The 23,021-nt window shown below is 40.6% G+C and overlaps 1 protein-coding gene across 1 annotated transcript; it reads right to left on the bottom strand.

Annotated features, from left to right (window-relative positions):
* Positions 1-9,866: 9,866 nt before the first annotated feature.
* On the bottom strand, positions 9,867-22,068 carry LOC143481764 (low affinity immunoglobulin gamma Fc region receptor III-B-like). The gene is made up of 5 exons (XM_076979910.1): positions 21,707-22,068; positions 18,936-19,214; positions 14,516-14,764; positions 11,992-12,108; positions 9,867-11,649 (listed from the first exon to the last, which is right to left on the bottom strand). The coding sequence occupies exons 1-5, from the start codon at positions 22,020-22,022 to the stop codon at positions 11,603-11,605; spliced, it is 1,008 nt and encodes a 335-aa protein (XP_076836025.1). The 5' UTR covers positions 22,023-22,068; the 3' UTR covers positions 9,867-11,602.
* Between the last annotated feature and the right edge of the window lie 953 nt (positions 22,069-23,021).

Genomic DNA, 23,021 nt, shown 5'->3' with positions numbered 1-23,021 from the left:
GAGGTTGTGTTGGTGTTCCAGGGTGTGTATGGATGTTACAGGTTGTGTATGGATGTTGCAGGTTGTGTATGGATGTTGCAGGTTGTGTTGGAGGTTGTGTATGGATGTTGCAGGTTGTATTGGAGGTTGTGTATGGATGTTACAGGTTGTGTATGGATGTTGCAGGTTGTGTTGGTGTTGGAGGTTGTGTTGGTGTTGCAGGTTGTGTTGGAGGTTGTGTATGGATGTTGGAGGTTGTGTTGTTGGAGGTTGTGTATAGATGTTGCAGGTTGTGTTGTTGGAGGTTGTGTATGGATGTTGCAGGTTGTGTTGGTGTTGGAGGTTGTGTTGGTGTTGGAGGTTGTGTTGGTGTTGCAGATTGTGTATGGATGTTGCAGGTTGTGTTGGTGTTGCAGGTTGTGTTGGTGTTGGAGGTTGTGTTGGTGTTGGAGGTGTGTTGGTGTTGCAGGTTGTGTATGGGTGTTGGAGGTTGTGTTGGTGTTGCAGGTTGTGTATGGGTGTTGGAGGTTGTGTTGGTGTTGCAGATTGTGTATGGATGTTGCAGGTTGTGTATGGATGTTGCAGGTTGTATTGGAGGTTGTGTATGGATGTTGCAGGTTGTGTATGGATGTTGCAGGTTGTGTGTGGATGTTGCAGGTTGTGTATGGATGTTGCAGGTTGTGTTGGTGTTGCAGGTTGTGTTGGTGTTGCAGGTTGTGTTGGAGGTTGTGTATGGATGTTGCAGGTTGTGTATGTATGTTGGAGGTTGTGTTGGTGTTGCAGGTTGTGTTGGAGGTTGTGTATGGATGTTGGAGGTTGTGTTGGTGTTCCAGGGTGTGTATGGATGTTACAGGTTGTGTATGGATGTTGCAGGTTGTGTATGGATGTTGCAGGTTGTGTTGGAGGTTGTGTATGGATGTTGCAGGTTGTGTATGTATGTTCTAAAATAAAATCTTTAGAAGCTGCCCATGCTGCCTCACCACAAGAACACACACTGAACAAGCTGAGAAAACTCAAACTGGAATTAAATGAAATAATAAATAAAAAGACACAAATTTTACTGCAAAGACTGCATTGGCAAAATTTTGAACATGGCAATAAATCCGGAAAATTCCTTGCTAATCAGTTAAAGCTTAATAAGGAAAAAACAACTATCTCCTCTATTAAGAACTCAACAGGTAGCATTATTCACGACCCACAACAAATAAATAAAGCTTTTAAAGAGTTTTATAAAGCTTTATATACATCACAGATTAGTCCTTCTGATTCAGCTATTGAAGAATTTATTAATAATATAAATCTCCCAAATCTGGAAAACGAGCAAGTTGTTGCACTGGATTCACCACTTGCTCTACCTGAGTTACATGAAGCCCTACAGCAGCTACCAAATAACAAAGCTCCAGGACCAGATGGATTTCCGGTAGAATTCTACAAAGAATTATGGTCTGTGCTAGAACCAACCTTTTTTAGAATGATCACTCAAATTCAAAATGATCACGTACTGTCCCCAGACATGAATTCTGCTAACATTAGCGTACTACTTAAGCCAGGCAAAGACCCTACACTTCCAGCTATCGCCCCATCTCACTCATAAATGTAGATCTTAAAATTATTTGCAAAACACTTGCCAGAAGATTAGAGAAAATCACCCCACTTATAATACATCCAGACCAAACAGGTTTTATCAAGGGTAGACAATCAGCCTACAATACACGCAGACTAATAAACATAATAGAGTACCTCACAGTTAACAAATTAGAGTCTACCATTGTATCTTTAGATGCAGAAAAAGCATTTGACCAGGTAAACTGGAAATATTTATTAGCAGTTCTACACAAATTTGGATTTGGCTCATCCTTCATAAACTGGATCAAAACCTTACATAGCTCTCCTAATGCACGAATTGGGACAAACGATATCACTTCACAAAGCTTCACTCTACAGAGGGGTACCAGGCAGGGCTGCCCACTATCACCCTCACTTTTCATTCTTTTCATTGAGCCATTAGCAGCAGCAATTCGACAAAATGCAAAGATTACGGGAACTAATACAGGAACCACAAACCATAAGATAAGTCTTTACGCAGATGATGTATTACCTTTCCTGCAGAACACACAAGCTTCTCTTCCGAATACAATCAAACTTATAGACAGCTTCTCTTCTATATCAGAATAATCCATCAACTGGGGTAAATCAACAGTTTTTCCTATAAATTGTAGTTTTCAGAATACGACCACCACTTCACTACAATCAGGTAATATTAGATACTTAGGCATACATATTTCCGCTAAACTTTCAGACTTAGTGCAGTTAAATCATATCCCTCTGTTAAAAACAATAGAAGATGATCTCACACGTTGGAATGCTTTACCTATATCACTCATGGGGAAAATCGCTACCATTAAAATGATGGTTCTACCAAAAGTCAACTATTTATTCTCACTAATCCCAAATAAACCCTCTGCTGCTTAGTTTAAATCCTTAGACTCAAACATCTCAAAATTCCTATGGAAAAACAAGCCACCAAGAATAAGTCTGAAAACCTTGCAAAAGCCAAATCTCAATGGTGGCTTAGAATTACCTACCAATTTTTTATAATTATTTCTTAGCCAATAGATTACAGTACATTTTAAAATGGAGCAAATATGACTTAATAGACAGCCCATGGTTGGACCTAGAACAAGCATTCTGTGGGAAAATAAAACTCTCAGACCTACCTTACATTAGCTCTAATATTAAGCGTCAAGACTGTTTTAAAAGCCTTAATATAAAAACTTCACTGACAGCCTGGTGGGAATTTCTAAAACTAACTCGGTCCCCACTCATCCCATGCAAACTAACACCCATTTGGAACAATCCAGACATTTGTCAGAATAAGGAAGTACTACATTTCACATCATGGCATGATAAGGGAATAGAAAATTTAGAACATGTTATTAAAGATGGGTACTTTGTCACATTTCAGGAACTTATATCAGAATATGGAATAAGCAACAGTAGATTTCTTGAATATCAACAATTGAAATCAATCATTCAACAGAGGCTCGGGTGGCGCTGCCTCTGGACACATTGTCCAGTGGCCCGGGCCCTTGCCCACGTTTGTCCTAACACCTGTCCCCTCAATTTTAACTACACCATAGTATCACACACTACCATACATGCATATACACCAACACCTACACAGCACTGGGGGTGGAGGGGTGGGAAGGCCTTCCTTCACCCGTTTACTGCTCCCGGCTGGGGCGGGGGTGGGTCGCTAGCGCGGGGCTGGGCTGGGGACTTCCTGGGGCTGCTGCCGATCCTTGCTGGTCCAGCCATTTGCCCCCGCCGCAGAGAGTGTGTTAGTTTGGATGAATGTGTGTTATGGGTGTGGGTGAACGTGTGTGGGAATGTATGTTCAGGTGAATGTACATGTGTGTGTAGGTGTATATATGTGAGGGTCTACATTAGGGATGCAAATTATCGATTAATTCATTAATCGTTAGTTGATTGATCTTATCGATCGACTTTCGATTAATCGATAAGCGGCGTTTTCCACCTGAATTTCAGTGTTTCAATAGGGCTTTTAAAAATATTAGCTAAATATACTGCTCAAAAAAATTAAGGGAACACTAAAATAACACATCCTAGATCTCAATTAATAAAAATTTTTGAAATCAGTTGAAAATCTCTCATTTCTACCCGTTGTCTGTTCCATTTGCACAAGAGCAGTTGAAATTGATTCACAATCAGTGTTGTTTCCTATCTGAACACGAAGTGTGGATGACTTGGAGTTACATTGTGTTGTTTAAGTGTTCCCTTTATTTTTTTGAGCAGTGTAGTTAAAACACTTTGTTCAAAAAGTATATATTATATTATGATAATTATATTGTATTATATGATATATTGCTCATGTAATTATGCATTAGGAATTTTTTATGGTATAACAAAATACATTCTTTCATTTAAAAAAGGAATAAATTAAGGACTGGCTCCGTTCTTGCATTTGAAACATTAGACATTTTAAAAAATGTAAAAAAAAAAATTTAAAGAAGAAATTAAATAGAGAGCCAAACAGAATATTATTGAGCCTATGCTTGGACAATGTTTCTAGCGTTGTCGTGAACACACGCTGTAACGCGACCGGAGAGTGCCCAAGTCTCCACAACATCATTGAGCTTGTCAGCTAAATTGTCAGCGGTGTGTCTGTCCGACATGTTCGTCGTAATCAGCACTGCAGATTTTAGCTGCCAGTTCTCGTCAGTGTAGTGGCACGTCACGGTAATGTAACTTTATGTTGTTAGAGTCGTCCAACAATCTGTTGTAAGGGCTACAGTAGTAGCAGTAGATTCATTATGATAATATTTAGTGGTCCCCCAAGGGCGTCAAAGTTTTTATCTCCCCGAAAATCATATTTTCGACACGATTTTCCATATTTGAGCAGTTTTATTGAGTGCATATAATGTTTTTACATGTCTTATACATCATAGCGATTTATTTAACAGTTCTGCATCAATTGTTCAAACATGCAATGCTCAAATTGCACATATTTGCTCAAAATGCTTCAAACTGGCTGTTTTGTTTTTGTTAATTTAACAGCAAAACTGAAAGTAGCAATCATGAACACAATCAACAGTCACAAAAAAAAACCTTAACATATTCACACACTCAATCACAAACATGTCGGATTGTCGGTGATGGCAAACACTGGATTCCAGTAGAAACTGAAGTCTACACTCTACAATTTAAATGTTTACAAGGTCGTTGCGGTCAGATGTCTTAAACTTGCTTCGATGATTCTCAACAACTTGCAGGAGGAACTGCCTTTGTTCTTCATTTTTCACTGAGCCATTGAATTGCTGAATTAATGCCACACCACGCTCAGCAGAATCGTTGACACAGGGAATATTTCTCACAAAGGTCAACGCTTCTTGATATGACGGAATACCAGGCCACGACTCTGAAGACTGATCTAGAAAGCTGCTGTCCAACCCGGTTACATCAAAGAAAGTTCTTGAGACAACCAACTGTGACATGTCTCTTGGTACCTGTTTATTAACATATAAACCTCTTTCAGATTGCATGGTTGCAACTAAACGAGCTTTTTCGTCAGCAGATGAAAGATCTGAAAACAGTGCAAGAGTTGCTAGTTCTGGTGTCAGGTACCACGAGTGCCTTTCCATCATTCGCAAACCAACATCTCGTAGTTTTTCATCGTCATAATTCTGCAATCGCTGAATCAACAAAAGATCATTGATTGGAGCATCAGATGCAGTTCGGCTGGTGAACCAGGATTGAAGATAGATCATCACGACAAACCTGTTGAAACGCTGAATGCCTATTTTCTCGCGTGCCGTCAGGTGCAGCAAAGATTCGTTGCTGGAAAGCAGAAGTTCAATTTTGAGTGAATAGATGGCTTTAGCCATCCATCTGGCTCTGTGCATTGCTCCAGGTCTTCTAACTGCAGTTTGACTTGGGATACCTACTGCAGATGCAGCCAACTGCATATGTTAAGCTTTTTATTTGTGACTGTTGATTGTGTTCATGATTGCTACTTTCAGTTTTGCTGTTAAATTAACAAAAAAAACAGCCAGTTTGAAGCATTTTTGGCACATTTTGAGCAAATATGTGCAATTTGAGCATTGCATGTTTGAACAATTGATGCAGAACTGTTAAATAACTCGCTATGATGTATAAGACATGTAAAAACATTATATGCACTCAATAAAACTGCTCAAATATGGAAAATCGTGTCGAAAATATGATTTTCGTTTGGGTTTTTTTTTTTTGGGACACCCTAATATATATGTATGTATATGTTTTTTTTTCTTCCCCGCCCTTCTGTCTTTTCCCTTTTTCTCTCTCTCCCCCTCTTTTCTTTTCCCCTCTTTTCTATATTCTATCCTCTCATGGTCCACCTAACCCCAATAATTGTCATCACTTTATTATGCAGAATTGTTATTATTTGATCTATTATTTGATATAAAAACAAAATTGTCCTCCAAAGATGGGGGGGTGGAGGTGGGCACAAAAAAGAAAAGAAAGTAGTTGCTATGTTGCTACACACAGCTGAACCCACATTGTTTAAATAGAAGCAGACCTCCACAGCTGACTTCTGCCTAATGTCAATCTACTGTATTTCTCACTACAGTGTGTGTGTGTGTGTGTGTGTGTGTGTGTGTGTGTGTGTGTGTGTGTGTGTGTGTGTGTGGTCAGCTTTACTGTAGAATACAGGTGGTACTGTATGAAGACACTAACAGAGTGAGGCTGTAATGAGTTCTGTAGTACTAGAGTGACATTCTTCATTAAAGGACTCTGTGTCTGTGTGGACAGATAGACAGACCAGATAATATCTTAAAATGAACAGAACAGAAATGCTGTGGTGGAACTGGTCTCAGTACAATAAAATACACATTCATAATGATGCATTATAGACTTCTTTGCTCTCACTCAATGTACAATTAAGAGTGAGAAAAATCACATATTCAAGCATCTCCATAGTCATCACCACAGTTATGCATTAGTTGTAATCTACTATCTGTGTGTAATGCAGTGGAGCTCTTTCAGTGCCGTTCCAGGGTCTGTGTACAGATCTATCATACAGGGCAGAAGTGTGTACAGACCTATTACACAGGTCAGACCTCTGCACAGATCTACCATACAGGTCAGACCTGTATACAACTATGAAGATGTGTACAACAATCCTCAGTACTGTCAGGTGGATTACTGGGACTAATTGTTAACACAGATTCAGCACTGTTAACACTAGAAGCACCGTGCATGTTTGACCTGCTTACATCTGAGTTATTCTCCGCCACGTTTACCTGACAAGGCTGGATGACATCATCAACATCTCAGATCACCAGAAGACTCAATGACCAGGAGCCCTTGAGCTCCACACATTCATATGTAGTAGATTAACTGAAGGCTTGATTAAATCTAGGCTTAAGACCCACATATTTAAAGATTGGAACTGTGTATCAGATGGGAGCTGGAAGGTCCATAACGTGGGGGCTGTAAAGGAGACTTTTGATCTTCCTGTAGTCTTGTTTTTGTCTTGTTAATTTGTCCAGAACTAAGACAAATCCTGCATGTTGAGAGTGCAGCAGGTGAGATGTGTTATGATGGGCAATGAGTTCACTCAGATATAGTGGGACATATAAAGACCATTTAGCACTTTATAGGTCAACAGAAGAATTTCAACATGCACACAGACAGAGCGTGACACAAAGTGTTAGTTGTGTGAGGAAATATTTATTACCTCCAAAAGTCAGCAGCCACATCCACCATATACAGGAACACACACACACACACGTAAGCAAGCATGCACACATGCAGTGTATAGTGTACTTATCACTATAGTGTGTGTGTGTGTGTGTGTGCGTGTGTGTAGTCAGCTTTACTGTAGAATACAGGTGGTACTGTATGAAGACACTAACAGAGTGAGGCTGTAATGAGTTCTGTAGTTCTAGAGTGACATTCTTCATTTAGGGACTGTACGAGTGGAAAGATAGACAAACAGTCAACTGTCAGAAACAGACTCCATGAGGGTGGTATGAGGGCCCGACGACCTCAAGTGGGGCTTGTGCTTACAGCCCAACACTGTGCAGGGTGACTGGCATTTGCCAGAAAACACCAAGATTGGCAGATTCACTATTAGCGCCCTGTGCTCCTCACAGATGAGAGCAGGCTCACAGTGAGCACATGAGTCTGGAGACATGACGCCATGGAGAATGTTCTGCTGCCTGCAACATCCTCCAGCATGACCGGTTTGGCAGTGGGTCAGTAATGGTGTGGGGAAGCATTTCTTTGGATGGCCGCACAGACCTCCATGTTCTAGTCTAACCCTGACTGCCATTAGGTACCGGGATGAGAACCTCAGACCAATTGTGCCTCAGACAACATATGCTGGTGCAGTGGGCCCTGGGTTCCTTCTGATGCATGACAATGCTAGACCTCATGTGGCTGAAGTGTGTCAGCAGTTCCTGCATGAAGCTATGGACTGGCCTGCCCGTTCCTCAGACCTGAATCCAATAGTGCACATCTGGGACATCATCCACCAATGCCACGTTACATCACAGTCTGTCCAGTTGATGCTTTAATCCAGGTCTGGGAGGAGATTTCTAAGGGGGACATACGCCATCTCATCAGGAGCATGTCCAGGTGTTGTAGGGAGGTCATACAGGCACGTGAAGGCCACACACACTACTGAGCCTTTTCCACTTTGATTATAAGTATGATTCCAAATCCAGACCTCTATGGGATAATAATATTGATTTACATTGATCTTTCCACAATGTGTCAAAACCACATACAGCAGCTCACCCAGCTGAATCAAAAGACAAACTAATGGCTGAATGGGGAATCAAGCTAAAAGTTAAAAGCGTGGTCACTGATTGTGCAGCTCAGTTAAATATAAGACACACCTGCTTCACCATGTCCTGAATTTGACTGTGAAGAATTCTCTTCCACAAACAGATGAACTTGATGACATCCAAAATAGAGCAAGGAGGATTGTAGGCTATTTCAAATCAAGCACTATGGCTAAAGAAAAGTTAAGTCAAATACAGGAACAAATGGGAAGGCCAAAACTCAAGTTAATACAAGAGGTAAAACACCATAAGGAACAGCACTTCCAGCTTCAGAGGTTGTATGATGATCAGGAACCACTGGCAGCAGCTCTCACAATTCTTCATAATGATCTTGTGCCTTTTTCATCAAGATGACTATCAAACTATTAATCACTGCATTCAAGTACTCTGATCAATCCAGCAAGACACAGTGGCGTTATTAGAAGAGAAAAGGGTATCTGGGACTAAGATCATTCCACTAGTGAAGATGTTAAAACACCATAGTGTCAGATAGTGTCAGGAGATTAAATGACAAATTTATAGAGAAGATGCCTCATCACTGGCAACACTGCTGGACCAGATACAAAGAACTGGGTTTCTGTAATGGATGATGGGAGTGTCCGGGAATGAGAGGGTGCGAGTTGTGGACCACATCTCGGATCAGCGCATCCGCCATCTCGCACACTTTAGGCAGCCCTGGAAGTGCTATGAAACGCACCATCTTGGAGAAGTATGGTGGTGTTTCATTCGGACACAGGCAGGTCAGTGACAAAGTCCATGGTGATGTGCGTCCAGGGTTGCTTGAGAATAGGAAGAGGCAGCAGCTTACCAGCAGGTGGTGTGTGTCGCACCTTGCCCCAGAGCGCATTCGGGGCAGGAGGCTACATGTCACATGATGTCTCTATGCATCCCAGGCCACCAGTAGTGGGCTCCCAGCACCTGCGACATCCGCGTAGATCCAGGATGACCTGTGCCAAGAGACGTGTGTGGCCAACTGATGAGGAGAGTACGCTGAGCCGGGCGAACGTACCAGCGGTGAGGAGGACACCGAGGATGCGGATTGGCGGCGGAGATCGCCCTGTCGACCACCCATTCCACAGCACTGAGGAAGCAGTCCGCTGGTAGAATCGGTTCTTCCTCCGTGGATTCCTTGCTCTCGGGGAATGAGTGGGAGAAAGCATCCGCGCGTGCATCTCTCTCACTGGGGCGGCAGGTGACCTGGAAGCGAAATCTGGAGAAGAATAAGGACCACTGGGCTTGACGCGCGTTCATCCTTTTGGTCGACTTGAGATACTCCAGATTTTTATGATCAGTAATAACAGTGAAGGGACGAAAGGCCAATGCCTCCACTCCTCAAAGGCCAGTTTCATGGCTAGCAGTTCACGGTCTCCTACTCCATAATAACGTTCAGCTATGTTGAGTAAAAAAAAAAAAAAAAGCTATAGGTTTCGGTGAGCTGTGCTTCTCAAAGTGCTGAAATAGCTCAGCTCCCACCCCCATGTCCGATGCACAGAGGCAGCAGGAGACAGAGGCTGTGAGCGAAAGGCTTTATTATCCATAGTTAGAATAACTTAAACACTCAGGCCACTTGGTAGAACAAACACAAAGAAATACTCAAAAATATGAAGAGCAGCAGAGAGTCCACAGACTAGCAGCAGTCCCAGTGCAGAGCAGGCTATCCCACGTAGCGAGGTGAGGATGTAGGCTGAATGTGCAGCACTGGACAGCGCGACCTGTGGGGATTTATGGAGCCTGAATCTGATTAGTGGCAGGTGTCGGTATTCGGGTGATTGGGATGATGGGAGTGTTCAGGATTGAGAGGGTGTGCGTTGTGATGAAGTGGGTGTGCGTGCTTAAGAATGAGTGAATGTGTGCGCCCTCTGGTGGCGTCTAGACTGACCCACAATGACAAGTTGCCCACAAGCACATTCCTTTAAATATCTCGGGCAATTTTGTTGAATACAGTCACAATTATTAAAAATTTAACCATCATTGACAAAATTCAATTAAATGGCTTAATATGCACATATAATTATTATTTGCAAGTAAGAGCAAATATTGAGTGGACGATTAAACCACAGAGGGTTCATGTGCTTCACATGGTTCACATACTGGAGGTTGCAATGCACTCTAACAGCCACCAGGTGTCGTCACTGTGCTATGATGTCCATTTTCAATGCTTCAAATGCTTCAACGAGGCTTCATCTTCCCATCACTAATTGTGTCTGTATATTAGCCGTCCTTTGGTTTATTGTTTTGTGTGATCTCCGTGTTCTTGTTCTGTTGTCAGTGTTTATTATTATTAAATTCTGCACTTGTCAAACCCGCCTTGTCCTGTTTGTTACAGGCAGGCTAGTTTTTGTGGGGTATCTGATTGTGGGGTATCTGTAAAGCAGCACGTAACAACTTCACATGTTGGGAATGTGTCTGTTCTCCAGGTTAGGTCAGTCCAGGGTCGTCATCTAAAGGCTGAAACCAAGAGGTGTCTGAGGGTCACGCAGACCGCTGGGTGAAAAAGGACATCATACCAGCAAAGCAAGCACACAGAGGAACAGCTCAGTACACAACATGACAGTAGCAGAACTTCACAAAGTGATTATGTAAGAGGGGAGACTCAACACACTTCACTACAGTGTGCTGTGGTGTTTCTCTGTTTCCCACTCAGTGTTGTGCTGCTTTTGTTGCTAATATGGAGACTACAGAAAGTCTTTCCCAACACTCGTCTCACTCCCTCCCACCATCACAGACAGCAGACAGAGGAGAGTTCAATGTAAAGATCAGATGAAGCAGCAGTGCAGGGTGGTGATACAAGTGAACCAGCACAACACAACAAGTGTGACTGTAGGATATTTGTAAGGAATAATCCCAGTTTTCTTCGCCTGCCCTCCTAGTCCCACCGTCTGTCTTCACTTGTCTGGTTGTTCTTTCTTCAGGTCACTGGGGTGCGATACCAACTGATACCAACACAGAGCTGCAGTTGTCACAGAGAGAAGAAATGAGCACATGAATGAAAACCTCCAGAGACAAAATGTATTTGAGCTTTTTTTTATTTTACTCAGATGGAATAAGTTTCCTTTTCCAACTGCGTTTAGACATTTGTATTATGTTAGTAGCATGTGTAATGTTATATATTGAAATTAAATGAACCCATCACAAGAAATAAAATGATTATAGATTGGAAAATATTACACACACACACAGTAGAATACAGTTAGTTGGCAGAGATAAAAAAGTATTAATTCTCTAAAGCAGAAGTGAACAGATTTAAGGCAGACAGAAGTCATTATGTATTCTCACTCCTCCATCACTGCATTCTGACTTTGGTTTTCACCAGTCTGAGCTGTAGAAAAAAAGACTGAACTGATTAAAAGTGCAGGAGTCAGAATGTCTCACTATGATACACTATTACATTTGGGTTATGCTGCTTGTGTCTGTGAGATTCACACAGTACAGATGTGAGAGATGTTTCAGACACAGAACTCTGGAAACAACATGATCTTTGGTGACAGCTGTGGGTCAGTGACCCTCAGATAATTATTACAATGATCTTATGATCTACTGATATTTTAAATTACTTCCTACTGCTGCCAAAGTGTATTAGTCCAAATCTTCTGTTGACTGTTTCTAGATGTCTGAGCTTTTATTCCAGTGTGTGTGATGTGTACAGGCAAAGAGTTCTTACCATGAGCTCTGTAGCATTTGACCCCCAGTATGATGGACACTAGCAGATATGGAGATGCTGCCAGTAGATTACTGAACAGTCCAAGAACTGAGAATGAAGCTTCTGAATGTGACAGACCTGACAAAACATATATGCACACACTGAAAATATAAAAATATAAACACAAGCCCATTAAATGCCTTAATATCAGAGATGTAGAGCCAGACTTGTAACATCCCTGTTTAGGCCAGCTTATCATACAGTATATAAGTATGCACAGTCCAATGAAATGTCCAGTGAGGACTGAGAATGGGGCTTCAGAATGGGAAATATCTGACACACACACAAACATTAAAATTAATTAATTAACATTAAACAAAATTAAAATTGTTTTAACATTAAGATGCCCATGAAATGCCATTCAGTTATAAAACTGTGTTTCGTACTAAAAAGCACATAAACTGTGCTTATGTGAGCAAACATTGATTAGTCAACAATACGGGACTGTGGGGGATTAACTACCCATCAGACAACACTTCAAGATCAGGGGAATCAAACCCCTGATCTTAGACATTCGTGTGTGTTGGCCCACCACATGGCCAACACACACATTCACACTTACGGGCAATTTAGAATGACTAATCAACAGGTATGTAAAATCAAACCCAGACTTGCTGTAGAAAACCACAGCGCCATGCCGCTCCCAAAGCCAATAATCATATTTTTTAATTATATATAAATAATCACAATTTACAAAAGTGAGTGAAACTTGAACATGTGACTGTAAGAGTCACTTCATTAATCATCCACACACCTCTGTCATATTGTTCAATGATATAACATCTGTAATCAGGACTAATATAATGCATGTTTACTTCACATAACAAAAACCTTGATAAGAGGTGTACTTCTAGGCATTTTACAAGAGTAAAACATCTGACTGAGAGTCACTTCATTAATCCCTCCAGACACCTCAGTCATATTTGCCAAATAATGTAACATCTGTAATTATTCCTGTGATCATATGCGTTATGTCCCATTAATTTTCATAAGAACAGTGAACCCTACCGCCCCCCTGTGGCAGTAGTATGTGCAGAGAGTTACACTCTGTCTTTCTCATTCACATGTGAGTGTAATGGACTTTCTACTTATTTCGTGATCAATTAGGCTGTCAGAACCAACTCAGGCTCCATTGTAGGAACACATGGACTTTTATTCTACATTCATGTTCACCTGTCAATCAGCTCATGTGTTAGAAGTTTGTAAAACCTACTAACACTGAACACTGACTGTTCACTGCTGTAAAGTCCATATGTCTCTACACCACACTGTGTGAGGTCAGTGTGTACTGTCTTCTTTAGAAAAGGTCTTATTAGTGGGATCAGGTCTTATAGTGTAAGGTGGGAACAAATGTCTTCAAAGAAGAGATGTGTAAATGTTTAATACTGTCACTTTCTTCCTTAACAAAGAATGGGACATTATCAGTGATATCAGGTGTTGTATTGCAAGGTGGGAACAAACTTATTTAACCAGGGGCATCAAAATAATGTACAGTAGTGTCTTTACTGAGAACTTTTATTTTGAAGTGTCAATATAGTCATGTGACAGACATGGTGTCATCCCTCATTTTCCTGTTTTAACCTTGTTTTGATCAGAAACACTGTGGTGGCCATCAGACTCTACACACTTCACAATTTTGTTCTTATACCATTTGAGTAACAATGAAGTTCAATTTACAGTTTAGAATTATGAAATCATACAATGTGTACAAACTCCACATTTACAAATTGAACGGTTTAAAAGGTGCTCCTGTACTTCTGTATTAGTTTGTACATCATTTGCTTGTGTTAATACGACACATTTATAATATTTTTATTTGTTTGTCCTCATGATTTTCTTTTAATGCACTTCAATCATCTGTGAACATAATATGTTTTATCTGTATGTTAGTACAGAACTTGTTAGATGTGCTTGTCCAGAGTGACTTACAGAACTGCTTTAGTGTTTTAAACACGTGTTGTCAAAAGCAGGTCTTCATGTGAGTGTGATGGTGTGAGGAAGCACAGACGAGTGTGTGTACACGTATACGGGGTTTATTAAAGAACAGAACTAGCTGTGCTTAGCAGCGTGACAGCAGGACATACAACATTAACGAGACTCACAAAGACGAGCACGGTACAAGACTAACACATAATATATACCTAACGCCTAACAAGCACCGCATGTAGCACATTAGACTAACCAGATGTTTGAACACACACACAAACAACCACACCCACCGAAAGTACATATTAGACATGGACTACACCTACACACACCTGAAGGGAGGGGTCTGGGGTTTTAACATGACAGTGAGCATAGAATAGTGTTAAGAATATGTTCAGAAAACGCACTACTTGTTACACTACTTGTCTACTTGTTTAGTGAAGAGGTCTGTCCACATGGAGACTCCCAATGGACTATGATGATAACAGACTCCCTCCAGATTCAGAAGTTGAATAATAACAGCATATTAAATAATGATGTGAAATCATTGCTCTCTCACCTCTGACTGAGACCCAGCTGTGTGGTGACTCTCCTCTCTCTGGGTGTTTACAGTGGTAGAGACCGTCATCTGACTTTGAGACAGTGTGGATGGTCATCTCTCCTGCAGTCTGGTTCTGGATGAGTAATCCATCTTTATATAAATCAGCTCTGAGGTCTGATGTGACCATGGGGTGAAGTAAACAGTGTAGAGTCAGAGGATCTCCCTCAGTTACAGGATGGACAGGACTCTCCAGGATCACAGAACCATCTAGAACAGAGAAAACATTACTCATCATTTATGATACAGTCAAGAATGTTCACACCTTTCAACACCCATGCAGTAACCATCCACACAACCAGTGTTTGGCTTTAGATATTTGAGTAGACAAAGACATAACAAGCTCAAAATCTAAGTTGGTGCATGCATTGTGTGACTTGAGGGGAATGTATCACACAATTAGTATTCATTTGCATTGAAATGATTTATATTTTAGCATTTTCTAATCCTTCCCACCTTCTAATCCTTCCTTTCTGTTCCAGAATGCTACGAGCAAGGAAATTTGTGTACACCGTGAAAGATGTCATTGAAGCTGTTCCAACTGCAGAGAGTGATTTTGAGATGGAGTCAGACCATACCTGTCAAGTTTTGTATTTAAAAATACGGGACATTTCCCGTATATGACGTCATCGCCTAATTTGCATAATCAGTTATTTGCATATAGCTGGAATCGAGGCTGTAGGAGAGACGAAAACATCTTTGGAGTGGCACAAAGTGAAGAAAAAACACCCCAAATATGTTTTTAACTACAAATGAATAATAAAAAAAAAATGTCTAGTGGTATTTCTAGCTACAAATGGGGACATCTCCTGGGCATATTTCTGTGCCTTTAGCCCGCGTTTGTGCTTGGCACAGGGTTCGTACGGTCATGAAAAACCTGGAAAAGTTATGGAATTTGAAAATAGCAATTTCCAGGCCTGGATAAGTTTTGGAAAAATAAAAAATACTCAAATGTTTTGGAAAAGTCATGGAAATTTGCTTGACACAATAAATGTATGTTGTTCTGATAACCGGAAGAAAAAATTAATAAATATAATATAGCCATTTTTTTTCATTGTGCGGACCGCTAACGTAACTTCACACATTAGTTCACTGCGTTAGCGTCGGACTCCAAGCGGAGCTGTAGATTGTACTTTGATGTAAATCAGCGTAATGCTGGTAAATGCCGATTAAACAATGACTGCTTCAGTTGGACAAATACAAGCTATGGCTTGTGAAAGATAAGGACACGGGGCGTGCAAAATGTGCACGGTTAACGATGGGGTAAGAGACTGAAAAGATTTAGATACGTTTTGATCGTAAACACAGTATAGAAAAAAAACTAACGATGTCCTCGTGCGTACAACGCGAGAAAGAGCTATCGTGTTGCCGAGATGGGCTGCAGTGGAGCCTGTGCTGCCTCAGCTTATCGTACACAACACTCCACTGTGCTGCCACTGCTCCTCCGTGCACGCGCGAAATAAAAAAAAGTAGGTCGTAACTCCGGTTTATATTGATATTGAAAATACGGTAAATGTTTATTTTTTCAATTAAACGTGGCTTGTCATTAATTTATGATATACTGTGGAATTTTGGCCTGGATTATTTCTTATTTTTCATGTCTACACATATGTTTAGAGAATGTATAGTCATTAAAATTTGCCTCAAAGTCATGGAAAAGTCATGGAAAAGTCATGGAAATTGATTGTCAAAAAAGTGTATGAACCCTGTTGGCAGATTGTTCGTGCTGACGGACATCGTTCCTTCCCCCATGAGAGACACTAAAATCACAGCTACAAATCTTACAGAATGAGTAGCTATGCCCCTTCATGCTCCTCTTTAGGAAAGTAAATTCCCTGTCCCATTCGTCAAGGTACTTACACGTACGCTTAGCTTTTTTGGCAGGACTGCCTTCTCTCGTTAAATCCATCTCTGATTTGTTGTTCCAGGTTTGCTCCCACTGTCGACACTAAACCCGCGAGTTTTCAATTTTTATTTGTTTTAAAGCATTCATGTGCCGCGCCAAACAGATTCTGTCACTAGCCTCGCGAGAACCTGCAGTAGTCTGGGTGGCAGTTCTCGCGAGGCTAGTGACAGAATTCTGTTTGGAGCGGTACATGAATGCTTTAAAAAAAAATTAAACTTGACACCTCGTGAGTCAAGTGACGAGGAGCTGGACAAACAAAACCAGACACCCATAGATTGCCCAACTGCTGATGAAGAGGAAGTTGCAGCAACTAAACCAAGCCCACCAACTTATCGGACCATGCCCCGTGTGTGTGGATTTGCTGGACTCATTTGCTGCTAAGTACAAGTTCCCGATGAAATCACGTCGCTGGTACATGTACATCTTCTGGCACACCATCACCCTTGCTGTTATAAATGCCTGGCTCCTATACAAGAGGGACTGCAAAGCTTGCAACATACACAAGAAAGATTCTGAACAGGAGAGGGTTTCAGGTACAATAGCATCTTCTCTCATCCTGATAAGGATCAATCTTTGTTTGTGTTATTAAATATTCCACTAATTACATAATTTTAATCTCTGTTTGTAATTCTAATTTATCTTTTTCAAATTTTCTTCAGGTAAACTAAATTACTCCAAAACCAAGGCGAGGGCGACCATCTTTAGGCATGGGGAGACGACATCACGGAGCTCTGTATTACCAGTGACATGACGGAGCCCTTTGACGTCCATGACAGTGTACCGCCAGTGGATGTGCGCAAGGACATGGTTGCACATTTCCCGGTGAAATTTAAAAGAGGACGCTGCAGACACTGTGATAAAGGCTACACTAATACCCTCTGCAGGAAGTGTAGTGTGCGGCTATGCTTGTCGGACGAAAGGAACTGCTTTTTGGAGCAGTAACAAGTGGTTATCACCATTTCCTCACATTAGTCTGGGTTCAGGCTGCTTGTCCTGGGTATGCAACACAGTTTTTATTCTTTTTTTTCTAATTCTAATTTTTTTACCAATAAATTAAGATTCATAAAAGTATGACTGCTGTGTGATTATTAATAATGAGATTTACTGTTAAAGAGCTTTATAAGCAGTCCACAGTGCAAATCAAGCCTTATTTGTTCAGTATATTTGTTTTGACAGCATAGGGGCAAATACACAAATTCTGCTCTTATTCTGCTCTTAGGCCCGATGTTGCAATATTGCAACATTTCTGTAAAAATGTACTAAAACATAAAAAACTTGGTAACACTTTAGTTTCTGCATCAGAGGACTCCTTTAACGTCATTAGAGAGAAGAAAAAAATTGATTTCCTTTTTTTCAAAATTTGGGTTCGGGTAGTCATATAATCCATTTAAATCTAATGATCACCGACAGTTGTTTATCATTCACTATTGTTTAATTTTCTATTCTTTGTTTACTATTCTATCCCTGGTTTAGATTAGTAGATTTACATATAGGTTTAGTTTCATTCTTGTGCCAAATCATTCCATATGCTATTCCTTATAATGCAACAATTGTAATGTCAATCATTGAATAAATTTAGACATTTATTCATTAATCTGGTCACGGTGGTAAATGCATATTTTGGTAGATGGTATTAGGTCACTGCTCAGAACCAGAACTTAACCCTTTAGTAATGAGACTGATCAAACCATATTCCACCTATCTTTGTTATCACAATACTGGTTCCTGAGCAATCAGGATGGTGCTCTGTTCATAATCCATAAACTAACATATGTATCCGCTACACCAGCCTCTCCTGCTTTTGCGTCTCGCCTGCTCTAGTTTAACCGTTACAGACACCCAGAATCAGATCTGGATTTGTGTGGCCACAGAACAACCCTGTTGAGTGTTTAACCTGCTCTACCAAAGCTGATTCTCCTCAACATTAAACACTCAACAGTTCAGTAATGTTGCACCACTCATTGTTGTTTTAATACTGCAGCACATTCAGTCTTTGTGGGTGTTTGTTTATCATGCAGCTGAAGTTAATTTAGTAACTGCACAAGTCAACATGAGACCAGGAAAGAGACAGAAAAACAAGAACAAATGATTAAAATATATCAGAAAAGTCATCAGAATTCTGCAGTGCAGTCAATGAAAGAACTGACAGTGATACATGGATGAAGGAGGAGAGGAAGATGTACAGGGAGGGTAATGAGAGGATGATGAGGGACAGGTGATGAAGATGAGGGTCGCTATGGTGATGAGTATTCAGGAGATGACCTCTAGTGTTTAGAAGTGGTATTACTGACTGATTTATTTATGACAGTTTCATGAATCTGATATGGAGTAGTTCATAGATATTTCTAGTTTTAATAAAGGCCAATGTTCAGTCTTGTGACCGTACTGTCTCACACTCCTCTATAGTTCATAATAATCTGTGGTCAAACATTTCCTTTTCCACTTAATAAGTAAGTGCACCACATGGAGACTCACCGTGTACTGTGATGTTGACAGGATTACTGCTCCCTCCAGATTCAGACTGACACCAGTACACTCCAGTGTGGGATGTGTAGAGGAATCTGATATTACATGTAGATCCTGTAACTGATCCCCAGAATGATGAACAATCTGACACACTCCATCTGTGTGTGTATTGTATCATTGTCCATCCAGTAGAGTCATTCTGTCCTTCACAGCTCAGTGAGAGAAAGTCATCATCAAAGTGTTGAGTTCTGTTGGGACTGATGATCAGAGAGACTGGAGGAGATTCACCTTCCAAACAGAAAACACAATTATGATGTGTTATCATGACAGTCTAATCATTACATGTTTAATGATCTACACATCATTTCCAGTTTTACAGCACCTTTGAGTAATGAATATGAAAAGGTAGCAACCAGTTTTATACCTTGAAATATACTTAAAATCTTAAACTACTAATTATTCAGAGACTATTATGAATTTTTCTGTCATTTGAATAAAGTATTTGGTTAAATACAGTATCCTTGTGTAATGCATGGCTTGCAGCACAGGCAGACAGCCACCAGAGGGAGACAATGAGCAAACATAGTCAGGGTGGCTTAGGTGGCTCCACCTTCTGTAAGTAGCTTCACAAAACACTTAAGCCCTATCCGGACGGGATTAGTTTCTCAGGGGGTCCTGGGGTAATTTTCTCTTTTACGGGGGGTCATCTGTGATTTTAATCCCGTCCGGAACGAGCATGTCCGTGTTTTTCTCAGACGTCCTCAGAGAAAATTACAGGCGGAATTACCTACTGTTTTTCGCTGTACTCCGTGGTCGTCTGGTAATTTTAGTCCCGTCCGGATCCACATGTCTGAGTTTATACATGCAGACATCACCTCGCGTTTAATAAAACAGCTATATGTCCACTGCCACGCACCGTAGTTACACGTTGGGCGCGCGTTTTCACGGTGATCCACGTAAAGACAGCGGCGAGCGAAAATGGATTTACTGGATTTTTTAATGGATTTATTTTATTTTATTTAACGGATTTATTTAGCTATTTACATTCATTAGCGATTTTTTATAATGTGTTTTCTGTATTGGTTTAACAAAATAGCTTAACTTAAACGGAGATCTTAAATGCTGAACTGAACAGTAGTAAAGTTAAAAGTTAAAAAGGAATCATCAGAGTTGGCAGTGTGACATTATTAAACATGCGATCACGTGACAAGGCGATGTCATGTGACCGAGAAAGCCAAAAACTCACGGGTCCTCCTGTTTTTTCAATTGCTGTCTGGATGCAAGAGTTTTATCACTGAGTACAAGGGTGAAATATTTTTCACAGACGTCCCCCTGAAAAACTAATCCCGTCCGGATAGAGTGTGGGTTTGGAGTACATAACATTTCCCCACTCACACTGGTAACTGGTATCAGGGGTTCCTGATTCACCTCCCAGTCTTCAGTGATCTCCTCACTGGTTTTCTTACTCCCTAATTGTTCAGTGGGCTGAGTTGAGTCTCCTGCTGCCTCTGTTCCTGGTTCTAGTCCCTGTTCTGTTATTCACCCCAGTTCTATTTCCCCTCAGGTGTCTTTCCCTTTTAGTCCACCAGGGTTCATAACCCCTGATCACCATCATGGTCCTGCTGACCCCTTAGACCTCAGAGTGAATGAAATGAACACCACCCATTTAGAGAGATTCATGCAAAAAAACTCAACAGTCCTCAGTATTCAACCTCCCCTAAATATCTGCACTTTCTGCTTGATTATATGATATTGTCACGTCCAGCCCCTCCTTCCTCCCTGGTCCCGCCTAGCTCCCGCTCCCATTCGTCCCTCCATCTGTCTGTCACGCCCTCGTCGTTAGTCTCGCACACCTGAGTCTTGTTTCACCGTCCTGTCTCTGTGTATAAAAACCCCCTTGTGTTTCACTCCCGTGTCGGTTGTTGTGTTTGGTTGCTCAGTTGCCTGTGGTTTTCCGTCGTTTTTCCTGTGTGCTTGTAAGGTTTGTTCTGTTTTGTCTTCCATGTCTTTGTTCCCTTATCTCCTTGCTTAGTCAGTTGGTTGTTCCTTGTTAGTTAAGTCTTCCCTTGTAATGTGTACCCTCTCCCTGTTTCTCTGTGTTAGTTCGTAGTTCGTGGCTTTGTCCCTGCCTTCAGTTTTCCCCTTTGTAGTTAGACCTTGTTGTACCTTCGTCGTTTACCCCTTAGTTTATATAGTTATATACTGTACGGTCTAGTCTTGGTTTTCTGGTTCTATTAGTCCTGTTTATATTTGTTGTCATACCTTAGTGTTTGTTTGTACATTCTTTGTCATATGTAAAGCAGTCCTTCTATAGTGTGTCTGTTTCTTAGTATTTAGTATTATGTCTGTATAGTGGTTCGTTTGAGTTGTCGCTTGATTGCCGTGTTGTATGTGTTATGTTCGATCTTGTATATCTACTCCTACCCTAGGTTATTCTCGTTAGTTCCCTCTGGTGTCTGTTTTGTTTAATAAACCATTCCTGTTCTTGCACTTGCGTCATACCCGCCCCCCCTTGATTTGTTACAGATATATTATCTGATATATTACATTCTAATCAGGTAGTGCTCTGAAGCAGCTCACCCAGTTTCCTTTCTGTGACTGTCACATTTTCACTTGTGGACTTGTGCCTCTCACTGTTGTCTAGTTCATTGTCGATGTTACAGTGATTTATATCAAGATATATTTTGCTTTTTGTTGTTGTCACATTAAACATCACCAGTATCCTGTATCTATCATGATTATTTCAGACACCAACCCATATTACTGTTGTATGTCCTCACCAGTGATCCATAGTGGCTGTAGGTTGCTGTACAGTGTCTGATTGGCTGGTTCTCCTCTCTCTGCTCTGCACACATAAACTCCTGTGTGATGAAGAGCAGCAGGACTGAGAGTGTAGGAGCCTCCAGCTCCTCTGCTGCTGTCTGACAGGAGATCTACATAATACCCCAAATAGCCATTAATGTCTAATGCTGGAGTTAAACCTTCTCTGTGGGGAACAACTCTGTACCAGCTGAATGTCCATCCTGTAGAGGAGTCTCTGACCTCACAGCTTAGAGTCACTGAGACTCCTTCAGTCAGCCAGCTCTGTGGAGACATACTCAGGACTGCTTGGAGTCTCTCTGTAGCAACAAATGTAAAATGCTGAGACAATTTATTTAAAAAATACCTAACTTGTATTTTTACATTTCATAATATTACAGTGACTCACCGTGTACTGTGATGTTGACAGGATTACTGCTTCTCTCCGCATGCCCACATCATCGCCCCCTCTGTTACTGGGTTTACGATGCCATGACAGGATGTAAAACTATCCAGTTCTCATCACTCAACCAAAATATGTAGATACTTCAATACTGTAAGATGATATATTAAGATTTGCATTAAGACCATGCAAAAGGAAAGAACACAAAGAACAGATAATTTCCTTGAATTTTACATTTATTCACTAGTTTACCATCTAGTACCGTCATTTATTCACTAGTTTACCGTTTATTCACTAGTAACTAAATTTGTCATATGGTGTGCCATGAATGTTATTGTGAATTAAATTAAAAAGGGATATAATGTAATAATGTAAGTCAATTATCCTGATTCTTTATCATTACTATTTAAATGTATACCATTTCTCATGTGCAAATATGTTACCTTTTGTATTAATTTACTTGATCAACACTCATAAGAAGACTTTTATTCATAATCTTTCAGTATACTTCAAATTAACTTGTGAGTATCTTGTTATAAAAGTACCAAAATTCATGTAACTATTACTGGCACTATTCCCCATCAGCCACATTGTTGAGTTTATGATTAATTATCAAAATCCTTAATTTTTTTCAAAATTCTAAATGTCACCAAATTACATGGTGTCACGCCATATGATGAATCATGCCACACAGCAATCTGTATGCAAAAATCTGCATTTACTAAACAACCAAACTTGGTTTGACAAGTGACTGAAATCATTTTTAGTTACAGCAAAATCACAAAATTGTTGAACAGTGAATTCTACTCAACGTAGTGAACAATGCTTATAAGGCATTAACTAATCCATTTACTGTATTCATTAGATGTTACACTTTTTATTCTAATCTGCTG

Source organism: Brachyhypopomus gauderio, chromosome 18 (assembly GCF_052324685.1).
Source record: "Brachyhypopomus gauderio isolate BG-103 chromosome 18, BGAUD_0.2, whole genome shotgun sequence".
Classification (NCBI taxonomy): Eukaryota; Metazoa; Chordata; class Actinopteri; order Gymnotiformes; family Hypopomidae; genus Brachyhypopomus; species Brachyhypopomus gauderio.
The sequence above is the reverse complement of the archived record's forward strand: the minus strand, read 5'-3'. Positions and strand labels throughout refer to the sequence as shown.

Excerpts from the sequence above, each read along its gene's own strand:
- LOC143481764 (XM_076979910.1), bottom strand. The coding sequence starts at position 22,022 with ATGTCTCCACAGAGCTGGCTGACTGAAGGAGTCTCAGTGACTCTAAGC. Across the intron at positions 14,765-18,935 it reads TGTCAACATCACAGTACACG|ATGGTTCTGTGATCCTGGAG; the intron begins GTGAGTCTCCAT and ends TCTCTGTTCTAG. Across the intron at positions 12,109-14,515 it reads CAGCTGGGTCTCAGTCAGAG|GTCTGTCACATTCAGAAGCT; the intron begins GTGAGAGAGCAA and ends ATGTTTTGTCAG.